This window comes from Sylvia atricapilla, chromosome 5 (genome assembly GCF_009819655.1).
Source record: "Sylvia atricapilla isolate bSylAtr1 chromosome 5, bSylAtr1.pri, whole genome shotgun sequence".
Taxonomy (NCBI): domain Eukaryota; kingdom Metazoa; phylum Chordata; class Aves; order Passeriformes; family Sylviidae; genus Sylvia; species Sylvia atricapilla.
The window spans coordinates 33,634,904-33,647,866 of record NC_089144.1 but is presented as its reverse complement, the minus strand read 5'-3'; the positions used below and the strand labels follow the sequence as shown (position 1 = coordinate 33,647,866).

At 38.9% G+C, this 12,963-nt stretch overlaps 1 protein-coding gene across 2 annotated transcripts in view; it reads left to right on the top strand.

Moving 5' to 3' along the window:
* GRIP1 (glutamate receptor interacting protein 1) overlaps positions 1–12,963 on the top strand; it is a 219,679-nt gene that overhangs the window by 161,967 nt on the left and 44,749 nt on the right. For both annotated transcript variants that reach the window (XM_066319135.1, XM_066319133.1), the window contains exons 8-9: positions 8,924–9,071; positions 10,679–10,848. In XM_066319135.1, the coding sequence (XP_066175232.1) occupies positions 8,924–9,071; positions 10,679–10,848 (318 nt within the window). The remainder of the gene's footprint in view (positions 1–8,923; positions 9,072–10,678; positions 10,849–12,963) is intronic.

The window sequence follows — 12,963 nt, the reverse complement described above, 5'->3', positions numbered from 1 at the left end:
GAAAGTCCCAAGCTGATTTTGAATATATCCACATACACACTGTGGGAGCATTTTGAAGGCAGAGATATTCCTTCAACTAGTTTGTGACATTTCTAAGCTGAGAATGATGGTGGGGCTGAGGTTGCAAAGTATGAAATTAAGTAAAGGCGGCTCCTAAGCTTTTGATTTTAAGAACCCGGCAAAACTAGAGGTATATAAATGAGCTGCAGGAATTAGGCAACAAGAGGAAAATGAAAAGACTGTGCCAGTCAGTTGACAAAAATATTGAATTGCTTGTGTATAGAGGGCATAATAGGTGTCACATTTGTTTAGAGAATGTCTCCGTTTTCCATTCTGAGGTTGAGAGGTCTCTCTGGTTTTGCTATCACTCATTCTGCTGGCATCCTCTTGGAAATATTCCTATTTATCATGTTTGAAATTTGATTATTTTAAAGGTGAGAGGGTATAGAATGCTATTGGTGGTTTTTTTCCATAGTAGCAATTGTATGGGTTTTTTTCCTGTGAACTCTATGATCTTTCTTTCAGTAGACCAGCAGCTCCAGTGCTGTCCTGTTATTGCAATAATGGAAAATACACTATTTTATTTATCTATTTTTTGTACTGTTTTTGCCTCTCTAATTCTAGTTCAGCCAGGTTAAATTAGAACAGCTGTTGCTCATTCTACAGCCTGCTGAAACACACAATACCCGAAATCAAGAGAATGCAAGGAGCACATATATTTTATGATAGATTGTAAGTTGGGCCTTGGAGACCGACACTGATACTTTCAACAAGAAAAATATTTAATTTTCAAATAGTGGTTCTGTTATTAAAAACTGTTATCCTTTTTCCACAAATATTACTTGTAATACATTGTCAACTTACTCTATTTTATCGAATCATAGAATAGTGTGGGTTGGAAGAGACCTTAAATATCATCTCGTTCCAACCCCTCTGCCATGGGCAGAGATGCCACCCACTAGACCATGTTGCCTAAGGCCCAATCAAACTTGGCCTTGAATGCACCCAGGAATGGGGCATCCACAGCTTCTCTAGGCAAGCTGTGCCGGTGCTTTACCACCTTCTGGTAAAGAGTTTCCTCCTAACAGTTAAACTACATCTCCCCTTTTTTAGTTTAAAATAGTTCTGCCTTGTCCTAGCACTGTCTACCCATGTAAGAAGTCACTCACCATCTTTTTTATAAGCTTCCTTCGATACTGAAAGGCAGCAATGAGGTCTTCCCTGAGCCTTCTCTTCCTCAGGCTGAACAACCCCAGCTCTCTCAGCCCGTCCTCACAGGAGAGGTGCTCCAGTGCTCTGAGAAGCCTCATGGCCCTCCACTGGACCTATTCCAAGAGGTTCACAGCTTTCTTGGCTTTCCAGAAATCCTTTTTAGAGCTTGCTAGCTGTCATTGGTTTTATTTTGTTCATAAGATCTGAGATGAATAAAAAGGTTACTCTGCTAAATGAAGCATGAACAAAGCCAGGGTGCAAACATTATGCAATATTGGTAGAATGGAATACCAAAGCCAGTGCTGTGAATCATGCTCTCTGTGTGGTTCATTTATGACCTTTAATCACAAATGCATGAGGAATCCAATAATATTACTCTGAATAAGTGATAATGGTGCTACCCAGCTGTAGGGCATCTTGAATGTTGTTCCTGTGCCCTTTAAACACTGCAGAAGTCTTATTCCTGCATCTCTTCTTGCTGCTACATTCCCTCTTGAAACCATTGACCCATGATCCCAATCTCAAATTTCTTGATTAGATCATCTTTAAAAATGGATAATTATATCCTTTCTTTGCAAAATAGAGATCAGATAATCTTTGCAGTACCAGGAAAGGGTATTACATTAATAAGTGACCTCCCATGCCCCCACCTCCTCCCAAAAAGTCAGTATTTAAATAACCATCACTCAGCTCTCTGTAAGAGACTTGGCTAGTCATCCAGTTGCTGTAAAACAAATGAGTAAATGAAAATGTCTCTACAAAAGAAATTTAAAATGTTAGCAAAATAGCCTAAGTGCTTTATGATGTAGATGAAGAATGGAGGCAAAAGTGGGGTGTTGTCAACTCTTTTTATCAGTGACTTGGTGAAACCTGGAAAAAAAAAAGAAAGTGTAAGCGAATTGGAGCAGAAAGGAAGGAGAAAAGTACAGAAAAGCTTCCCTACTTGCAGCAGATCTTCGTCTTGCACACACATTTCAGGTTGTAGCTCTTGTTTTGTAGGAGATCATGGAAAAGCAGACAGCTAAGTTGACTGCCTATCTCTATGGCAGTCTCAGGGAAACATGAGAAGGGAAATAGAGGAGCCACAGCATGACAGAGACTGTGAATCTCACTGTCACAGCTAGGAATGCAATCTTACACTGGACTGTGAGGAGTTGGGACAACTTTAAGTTTATCAGTCTTACAGAGAAAATGTTTTAATAGACACCAAAAAAGGGAGGTTTGGGCTGGTATTCACATAAAAGAAATAGTCCTAAAGAATGCAAAAACCACATGGAGAATGACAAGATTCATCAAGTGTAGTTTATGATACTGCCTGTAATAAGCGATCAGCCAATTTCATCAATAAGCCATTTTATTGAGAAATATTGCAAAATAGAAATTTGAAAAAGCCACAAACAAAGCACAGCACCGAGCCCGGGGTACCTTAGAACCAGCCTCTGTTGCACCTTATCTCCCCCGTTCACAAAGTCTGCTTTTGCAGGGCTGGCTTATAGATAGTTCTTATATAAGCCAGACAGAAAGAAGGTTGCCTCATCCTTTGGTCCACTCAGTCGTGGTTCCGTATTCATATTTCTTTTCTCTCTGTCTCCCGGTCTGATGAATAGCTTTCTGGGCAGGGCGGGATGCTTGATTGCAATTAGGGAACCCGGTATTGGCATGCACACCTAGGCTGATGTAGATAAGACTTTCACCAGGTGTTGATCTTTGGGTTATTGGCAATCCCATCTTCAGAGGAGACCCGTCTCCTGGTGGAGACACCCTTCTTTCTATTGCAAATGCACTACTTCCCCTGTTCCCTGAGGCTGCAGGTAGAGGCTGCAGTTTCACAATCACTTTTTATTTGTTGGATTCAAAATTATTTTATGCTATATATTTCTATAAAACACAAATTCTCTAAAAATTACCACACTATCTGATAATAATGAATAGTCTGTGGGTGAATGAAGAAAAGTGGATGTGAATGCACAGAGAGCCCCGGAGTGCTTTTATGTTGCTCTGCTGTCAGCTGAACAGTACTGTAAAGGACCTTGCAAAGTGGTCTGTGTGGAGAGTGTCACTGCAAAAACCACACATCTTAGAAATTAAATTCATCAATCTTGTTAGAAGTCTTGCCTGTTCTATGGGTTGGTTATCTGGTCTCAAGTTTGTAAAACAAGCTGTGGATTTCCAGTGCCCTGTAAGTGTGTATTTGCTTTGATTTTTGCATTTCAGCAATCTATGTATTGGCTTTGATTTTTGCATTTCAGCAATCTAGCTTCCCTAAGCAATGGCAAATACTCAAAACTCATGGTGATAAGCCTGTGGTATTTTGATCCATTTCTGTTACAAAAAGCAAAAACCTTGTAACATTTCAGCTCTTGTTTCTTTAAACAGAGAACAGGGAGGCTAATTCCTAGCATGCTGATTCTGAATAGACTGGCACAACCACACCTGCTGTGATTTCCTCACCATTGATTATTCTGGCAGTCATAAAATGATTTAAGTTGGAAAGGACCTTGAAGAGCATCCAGTTCCACCCCCTGGGCAGGGGCACCTTCCACTAGACAAGGTTGCTCAGACCCCCCATCCAGCCCGATCTTGAACACTGCCAAAGACGTGTCATCCACAATTTCTCTGGGCAACCTGTTAAATCGATACATATGTATAAAAGCTTCTCCTTTTTTTTTTTTTTCCCTTTTTCTCTTTTTTTTTCTTTCTTTTTTTTTTCCCCCTCAAGTAAGATGGGGGAAAAGCCAAGCGTTTGGATTTCTTCAAAACATTCCGCACCTTCTCTGGGAAACTAATGTGGTACGTTGTTCTCAACTGAGACTGAGATGCCAGATAAAGGCACAGATTTGGCTGCTTATTCTGTGCCTTACACATCAGATTCATCACTTCTACTTTCAAGTACCTTCTGCTTGTGTACTGAGTGCTGACAGTGGCTCGTTGGGGTTTCTCAACCTTTCTGCAATAAGAACTGACTGCAATGGATTGTTTTGTATTGGACCCTTTTTGGAACTCACACTGGCTTGTGTACACAAATGCACACACATACTTCCCCTACATTCTGTTCTGTTTTGTTGAAGAAAGCAAGTTCAAGGAATGGCTTGTGTGTTTCTGCATTTAAGGATTTGTGAGTGTCTGTCTATGAGAGTTTACTCAACAGGTACTTTGGGGAATAGTCAGTGACTGTCCTTTATACATCAGGGCTGTCACATATATGATTGCTAAGCGGGTTACTGGAAAAGGATCATTGATTTTGTGAATTGAAAAATGAGAGAGCAGAGGAAAGCAAGAATATAGTCTAAGACATTTGAGAGTGATGGGGGATTGAAACTGATTTCTTCAATCATGACCTTTCTGTAAATGTTCCAGCTTTTTGCTCTTAAAGGTAAGTGTCAGAGATTTCAGGGTGTTTTCCAGTTCTTAACAATCTTCCTTAACTTCACTAGGATAAGCTTCTGTCATCCACTAGTCTGAACATGAGGTGTGCAGGCACTGGGTATAAAAATTAGGAAAGTAGAAAGAAAATAAAATTTCAGGTATACTGACAAGAATGGAATGGAGAAAAGGGAACTCCTCCCTGAGGGAGAGATTGCTTTACTTAGAATCACAGAATCATTATGGTTGGAAAAGACCTCTAAAATCAGCAAGTCCAGCTGTCCAGCCATACCATGTCTACCTGTAGGCTGCAAAGATTTTGTATGAAGGGAACAAAAAAAGGTGTGAGGAGTAGAAGAGCACATTTCTTTGATCAAGAAAAACTATTTCTGTGAAATACTGTCTTCTGTTTTTAACATAAGTGAGACACATTTAGATCTGTGAAGGCACTGCTACAAAAGTGTTAAAACTTTGCATTGCAAAACCTACAAGGTTTGAGCACCTATGCATTTTTTTTTCTGGTCTGAACCAGGACCTTACCAGATTTTTTTGACTACTATCAATCAGAGAAACACAACAGAGAAGGCTAAGGGGACTTGGTACATACAGTTTATAGGTGAAAAATTTGTTAGTCTGTGAACACCTGATAGGGAAGAAGCTTGGAAAATTAGTGTGAGATAGTAAGATACCCACTTGTTTGTCACATTGTCACTATAAAGTACAGCAGCATCCAGGAGAGGTCAATAGCAGTCTTCTCAAGGTGTGTGCTTCAGTTGGTCCAGCTGGCTCTTTAAAGTCAAATCTGTTTTTACATCTTTCCTCTGTGTCAAGCTCTTTTAGCTGCTCAGAAAAATAAAATTATTTGTACCTTGTGTTGCCATGACTTTGAAGAAAAATAAAAGAGCACCTCAAACCTTGCAGCTAGAGAAGTGAGAAGCTGCAGAGCACAGGTAGTAGCAACAGAGCTCAGTGTTCCTACAGGAACAAGCTCCGTATCAGTACTTCCAGTTTTAAGTACAGGAAGGCTTTAGGAAGAAAAAAAAGAAGCATCATAGACTAAAAAAGTTTGGTTTCCTGTGGATTTAGTGTCATTGTTGATTGCAAGCTATGACTGAAGCTTTTCCTTTTCTAGGGCATTTAAAGGTACTGTTTCACATGTAGAACCTCTGCTGCCTAATACAAGCAGCTTGCACTGTGGTTTCCCCACTGTGGGAATCCTAGTGGTTTTGTCCTCCACCACCCACCAGTTGTTGACCTGGATTTCACATACCATGAGGATCAGTAAGGATTAACAGATATATACATTTTTTGATGTCATAAAGAAACACATGTACTGTGATGTCTTTATCAGGTTAAAAATATATTTTTCAACTTTCAAAATTATTTGTGATTAATTTTTGAGGCAAAGGAGGTTGGTAACACTGCTAATTTTATTCAAAAAAATTTTTAATACTGTATTATATACTATTTATACTATACTAAATATAGTATACTTAAATAACATAAAAGTATATTCAGAGTAAAACCCCTTGTTGCCAGTGATTTAAGCTGTCAAATAAAAAAAGTGTGCAGCTATCTAGCTGAAGAAATGTATTAGCATGCACAAAGCAATGCTGCTTCCTCTGGGAGGTTTTAATCAGGCCTCTTGTCGTGATTGAGATGCAATACTCTAAAATGAGAAAAAATATTAACAAAATATAAAATCTAGAGTGTCTTTCATGCAAATATTCATCAGTGTATCTTATGTAATTACACAGTCAATAAATCAACGTGGTGTGTAAGTGCTTCAGTCATGGTCTAAATATCTTAATGACTGAAACATCTTCACACATGAATAATTTATACCTGTATGATTCATTTTTCATATCCATGCTTTACTTCAATATGAAAAACGAATTCTTCTCTGTCAGAGAATGCGTGCTTGATTATTGCCTTCTGATTTCTCTTCCTTGGGCTTCTTTTCCACCGTTAGACACACTCCATTTCTTCTCTTCTGGTTCCTCTAATGTACTTATCTTATTTATTCATCCTGTCTGCCTTGGTTTGCATTCCCAGTGCATTTCAACAGGCACCTGGGAAATAACACTCAGCCATAAGCTGCTTGTGCTTATGCAGTTTCCCAAGTAACTGGAACCAGCATCTTGAAAGATTTACACATTCTCAACAGATATTTGCATTCCATTTCCCCTCCTCAAGGCAGCCATTGCAGAAAGAACTTGAGCAAGTTGGGCTTTGTCATTTTCTGGATCAATGTGAGTTAAAAACGTTTATCAAGGTACTGGTGTCAAACATTGTTTGAGTCTTCTTCCCATATATTTGTAAATGTGTAACTCCAGAAACCTCTGGAGTGTTCAAGATGAAAATAATTGTTTCTCAGTGCAGGAATGGGAATAGGGAATACTTAAATTCTGCTCTGGTACACTTGCTTATTTGGCTGTTTGCAACACACTGCCTTAAGTAAGGCATCCTGCCTTACTTAGACCTTTAACCAAGTCATCTAAGACAGGTGATAAACTCCTTCTTTAGTTAGTGCATTAAGGACAGATAGCTGCTGAGGGCAGTTCATCCAGCTTTAAAGCTACTTAATGCTTGACGCTTCAGGCAGAAATGCTACTGGGTGGACTCTATTCTTTTGGCTCAGAATTTAAAGATCAGTTCAGGTTTGTGGAGCAGCTTATTTTGGTAATGCCTGTGAAGGTTGAGCCATAAAAAACTCAGCCCTAGTTGTGTACAGAAATTGTTCACTCAGATTTAATGGCCACTTCCAAAATTACTGAATCTTGCCTTCAAACTCTCAGATTTCGAACTTGAAGAAAATGAAAACCAGAAGGAATATAGAAATTATTTCAAGGTGCCGGGGGAAAAGGAGTTCATTATAATTAACTGACACTTTTCTGGTATTGTATATTATTCTATACAGCCCTTTTTTCACTCCATTTCAATATGCAGTTTACCTACATTACACTTCAATAGGGAGTGTTCAGCCTTCACTGAGTGTTCATCACTCTCTCATTCAATTTCTTATATCATTATATAGATTGTTAGTTTTGTATGCTAATACAGTTTAACTGTCTCTTCTGTGCCAGTATTACATTTTTAAACAAATTTTTTTAGATTTAAGACTGAGTGGAGTATATCTTATTTATTCTCTCCCCCATACCTGGAAGCTCAGCTGCAGTTCTTATACAGCTTCAATCTCAGTGTCTTCTGAGGTACATCACAACAGAATGTATCTTTGTATCCTCACAGCTGATTCCAGTATGTTGTGAATACCAATCTCTTCTGTTTGCTGGGGGGACATTTAGTAACTTTGATCCAGCATAAATCTTCATTTATTCTTTTTTTTTCTTATTCTGATTGTAAGCACCTCAAAGGCTTCTGATAGCACTTTGTTTGTCTGTCTTTTTATCCTTAAAGGACATCTTCTCTTACTGTATCTTACTGCACTGAGATGAGTTATTGATCAGTGGGTATTGGTTTGTAGGAGTTCTCAGCCAGTCTCCAGAACTTACTTCACCCTGATCAGTGTCTGCTTTTTTTTGGCATTGGGAAAGAAGCCTGCTGTATTTTTGCTTTTTTGTGTCTAACACTTGTTATCCTGGGTAGTTTGACCCCACAGTCATCGATCATGACTGTTGTTCCAACTTCCTTTCCAGTTTTCTGTATTCAGTGTTGATCGTTTATTATCTATGTCCTGTTGTAAAGTAGTATTTTATCCAGCGACAAGATGTTAAAAGAATCTTCTGAACCTCCTCACATGTATTTTGCTTTAACTTCTACTCCTTCTAAGTGTCATGTCTCCTGCACTTTCACCATTTTGTCCTTTCTTTTTGTGAATGATTTCTCGTAGATCCTTTCTTTAACTTCTTCATTTGGTTATTATAGCTGCTGTCTACAGACCTTCATCATCTTTTGTGAAAATTAATTTAGCTTCCTTCTCTAACCTACTCAGTTATTCTTTTTTTTTTCAGATAATTTTCTATTGTTTAAATTAATTGTGGTTTTCCAGCATGTCTGTTAAAATTCCAGGTAATGTTTATCTTCAGTTGTTCGAGAGAATAATTCATTAGCACATCCTGTTTCCCTCATCTGGTCCATCTCTGATTCTGACAGCATCTGAAACTTTCAGACATCCCAGATTCACAAACTTCCTCTTGCTTTTATCTTTTTCAACATCAAGAGCAGATTATTGACACCTTAAATGATGCTATTCCAGTATTTCTTGAAATGGCATGTTATCTGGTTAGAGAAATAGAATAGCCATGGAGATTTTGTGTGGGGAAAACATGAAAATGGCATAAATACCACATTGGTATAATACTGACCTTTTGTTGTCTAATTTTAACAGATTCAGTAGCAACAGCTTCTGGGCCACTGCTAGTTGAAGTTGCCAAAACTCCTGGCGCTGCTCTTGGGGTTGCACTAACTACCTCGATGTGCTGCAACAAACAGGTCATTGTCATAGACAAAATCAAATCTGCAAGTATTGCAGACAGGTGAGTGTGGCAGAGGACTGACATTGCAGGTCCATGCATCCATTTTACTTCTTTTTCTGTTTGGTCTAGTTTTAAAGGAACTCTTCCCTTTCTTGAGAAAATCAACTGAACCAGGTCCTCTCAAGGTTGCATGTCTTAAAATTAACACTTTGTCAGATCACTGTTCCAGACTGCTGAGTCTAAGACTTCCAGGACACCATCTGCTTTAGCTCATTCTTGTAGTATTTGGTGACATAAGCCAGCCCCTGTGTAATATGTGACTGGCTGCTTGCAGTATGCAACACAGGAGTTTAGAGTTTAGCTCTGACTATTAAATGTACTGCTGTGGCAGAGATTATTATTTAAAAAAAAAAAAGTCACCCACTGGAATTCTTGAAGTAAGCCCACCATATGGAACAGCTGTCAAGGGAAGTAAATTTTGAGGCTTTGCAACCTTGAAGTGTTCTTCTAGAATATATCATTCATTCTTGTGGCACAGTGAAATGGAACTCCTTATTTCTTGATTCTTTTTCTGATATTTTAGAATTCAAGTGAGGTATAAGGAAGACTGGCTTCTGTATTTCTAAATTGTTTTCCTGTAATACTTCCACTTCATTTAAACCTTTAAATAAAACCATTTAAACCATTGAAGTTATGGCTAGATATTTTTCCCCAGTGGTCTGAACCCCCGGAACAGAGTTGTGGGATCTTTTCTGGGGTAGCGTGTGTGTGTGTGTATGTGTGTGTTTGTACATATACAATATATTTCTATATTCATATGTCTATCTAAATTTTTTCTAAATATTATGTTTCAGCAGCAAATTCCTCCTGCATGTCCCCAGTCACCCTACCTTGTAACTCCTCTTTGGCAATGGTGCTTTTGGTAGCACCCACTTGTAGCAGTGAGTCTACAGCTCCTCTGTGGGCTTTTCCCTACAGTAGAAACTTTGAGAGTGACGGCCATTGATCCAGGGGTGTTCTCCAGTTCAATGGTGCAGGATGCTTTAATTTTCTCCCTCTGTTTTTTTTCCCATTTCACAGGGGGTAACCAATTAAAGGAGCTGTCCACTTGACTGGTACGTCGGGATGCTGACTGCTGTGTTTGCATTTCTCAACTCATCCAGTAGCCAGTCTCTTGAGTGCAGCAAGATTTAGCAGATAGCCCCCACCCCACTCCTAGAGTCGCCATGCTAGCCCTGGTTTCATTATTTGTTTGACTACTGCATAATTTCATCATCATTTACAGCTTTTGTACTAATAAATGTTTGAACTATAACTGAAAAAATGATGAACTGGGTGCTTGTGTGAGGGATATGTGATCAAGTTATTCGAGTCTCCTTAAGCTCTTCTCATTTTATCCTGCTGCCATTCACACATATTTTTAGAGTCAGCTACCCCATTGCAGTTCTGTGAGTGATGTCTTGGCATATACTGTATTAACTGAATTGTTTTTAAGGTTTGTACTAATAAAGATAAAGTCTGACCAGTGACAGTGCCTACAAAACACAAATGTCTCTCGAAAAAAAGAACACGTTCATAGTTGTCATGACCAGTTTGAAGGCAGAAGAACTCATTGTGCAAAGCAAAGAGCATACCTGATCATACCAAGTTTTTCCCCTTTTATATAGATGTGGTGCATTACATGTAGGAGACCACATTCTGTCCATTGATGGCACCAGCATGGAGTACTGCACGCTGGCGGAAGCAACACAGTTTTTGGCTAATGCAGCAGATAATGTCAAACTGGAGATCCTTCCCCACCACCAGACACGGCTAGCGCTGAAAGGCCCAGAGCACGGTAAGAGGATCATTTGGTAGCACCAAATACCTCTTTCTCTTTTTTCCTTTTACTTTGCCTGCCACGCTGAATGGTCAAAGCTATTGCCACCGTTATGTCTGTAAATGTTGTTTCAACTCCCCAGGTTATGCTTCTGCGGTTTCTGAGCAGCTCTGTGTTTTTTGGTCTTAATGAACCCTCTGAGATTCCTGTGGCCAGAAGGGGGAATGTTTTGCTAAGAAATACCTCTACAAACTTGTTAATGTACATAAAGACACCTGTTGACTCTGCTGTTGCAATTGTTGGGGGTGCTACAAGATAATACAGTAAATTAATCTCTACACTGTTTCTTAAATTTAGAGCGGGGAAGTAGTACCACAGCCAACTTATTTTCAGCATATTGACGTGATAGTTATGATCACTTCATTAATAGCACCTGTTCTCCCCCAAAATATGTAAACCTCCCCTCTTGTTAATGGCATTGTTATTTACTGCTGTCATCTTTTAAAGTGGTTCTGAGATTGCTTCATGGATTCACTGTCAGTGCTTATGAAAACTGTTTGGAAACAGTTCCCTAGATTGCAGATCTCTTCGCTGTGATAATTGTTTCATACCAACATGCTTGAATAGAATGGCTTTCCATTCTCAAATCAAATGTATATAAAATGTCTTAGTATTTGAAGATGGAGGCTGACTGTCTTGTTTTCAAACTAATGGTGAGAAAGTGGTTAATTCACAGTGATCCATAAATTCAGTCTAAAATAGCTCATGGTGATAGACATCAAAACAGTAACAAGGGTTGTCACATACTCAGAGAACAGGTACATGTGTTGCAGCATGAACCAGTGGTATCATTTTTCTGAGCCTGTGGTATTATGCTTCTGCTTTATTTAGACCAAGACGAGATTTCTGAGGTCTTGAAATGTCAGTGATGGTAAATATTCTGGGACATCCATGCAACATCCAGGTTGTCCCTTGGTACGTGGTGTTCTACTGAACTGGTGAGAGAGGAGACATTAGTTTCTCCTAGACCAGGCTGAACAAAAAGTAACCTTTGCAATTACACGTTATCCCTTTACTCATCTCTTTCCATTTTCTACTTAAGCTGATCAGAACCACAAGGAGCAGAGGGTGATAATGCACAAGCAAAATGAGATGGAGGCCAAATTTGCAGTGTACTTCCATTTCTTTCAGTTAATCACAGTACATTGCAAACAGATCTTTTGTTTTTTTTGAAGCAAAGATGTCATGCAAGTAATTTCTGGGTGGTTAAAGAATTTTGAAGACTGTTTCTTCTGGCAAGACAAATTCTGGGAGCAGTGATTTGTGTAGATGATTGTATTAATTGAAGTAGTTGGTTTGTTAACCAACATTTATAACAAATTGATGCTGTTAATGTTCTCGTAACCAGTGTAGATGCTTAGAAAAAGTAATGCTCTTGCTATGCCAGAGTTATGAAGTTACAAAATCACATCAAGGTGATGGCCAAAAGATGATATATAATAGCATCTTTTGGGGGAAAGTATGCCCAAAGTAATAAAGTTGCTTTTTTCAGTAAGGCAGAATAACTAGGATGTTTACAGCCCTTTCTAGCCCCTCGCCAGGTGGTCCTACCACAATATTATGACCAATTCAAGATATAACAAGCTTTATGGAAGCAAATACCCTCTTAGAAACAGCCTTTCAACAGGTGTGGTATGATCTAGAGGCTGCAGAGAGTGAAAATCTCCCTTGATATGTCTGGAATAAGCTGAGTCATTAGGGCTGTGTGTGCTGAGCTCAGTTATTGGTCTTGAGGGAATATGTTAGGAATTTAAAATGGGCAGGAAAGTCAGTGTATAAAATAAACTGAAGTTTTAGCCCTAAAATAAGTGAAGAGCTATTTTTTATGGATTTTTTTTCCTTTATACTGTGTGCTGACATTCATTTCTCTTGCTGCTCCATTAGCTTTATGTTTACTATACACAACCCTGTACTGGAATAGCTGAAATTACCACTAAATTACTGTGGTTACACACAAAAGGATTTTCTTTTACGGAACTTCTGTTGAATTGGGATTATCCTTCTTCAAGCTGAGCAAACTGAATTTGTGTACCTTCCCACTTTGTAGGACGTTTTTATCTCTACTCTCGGCAT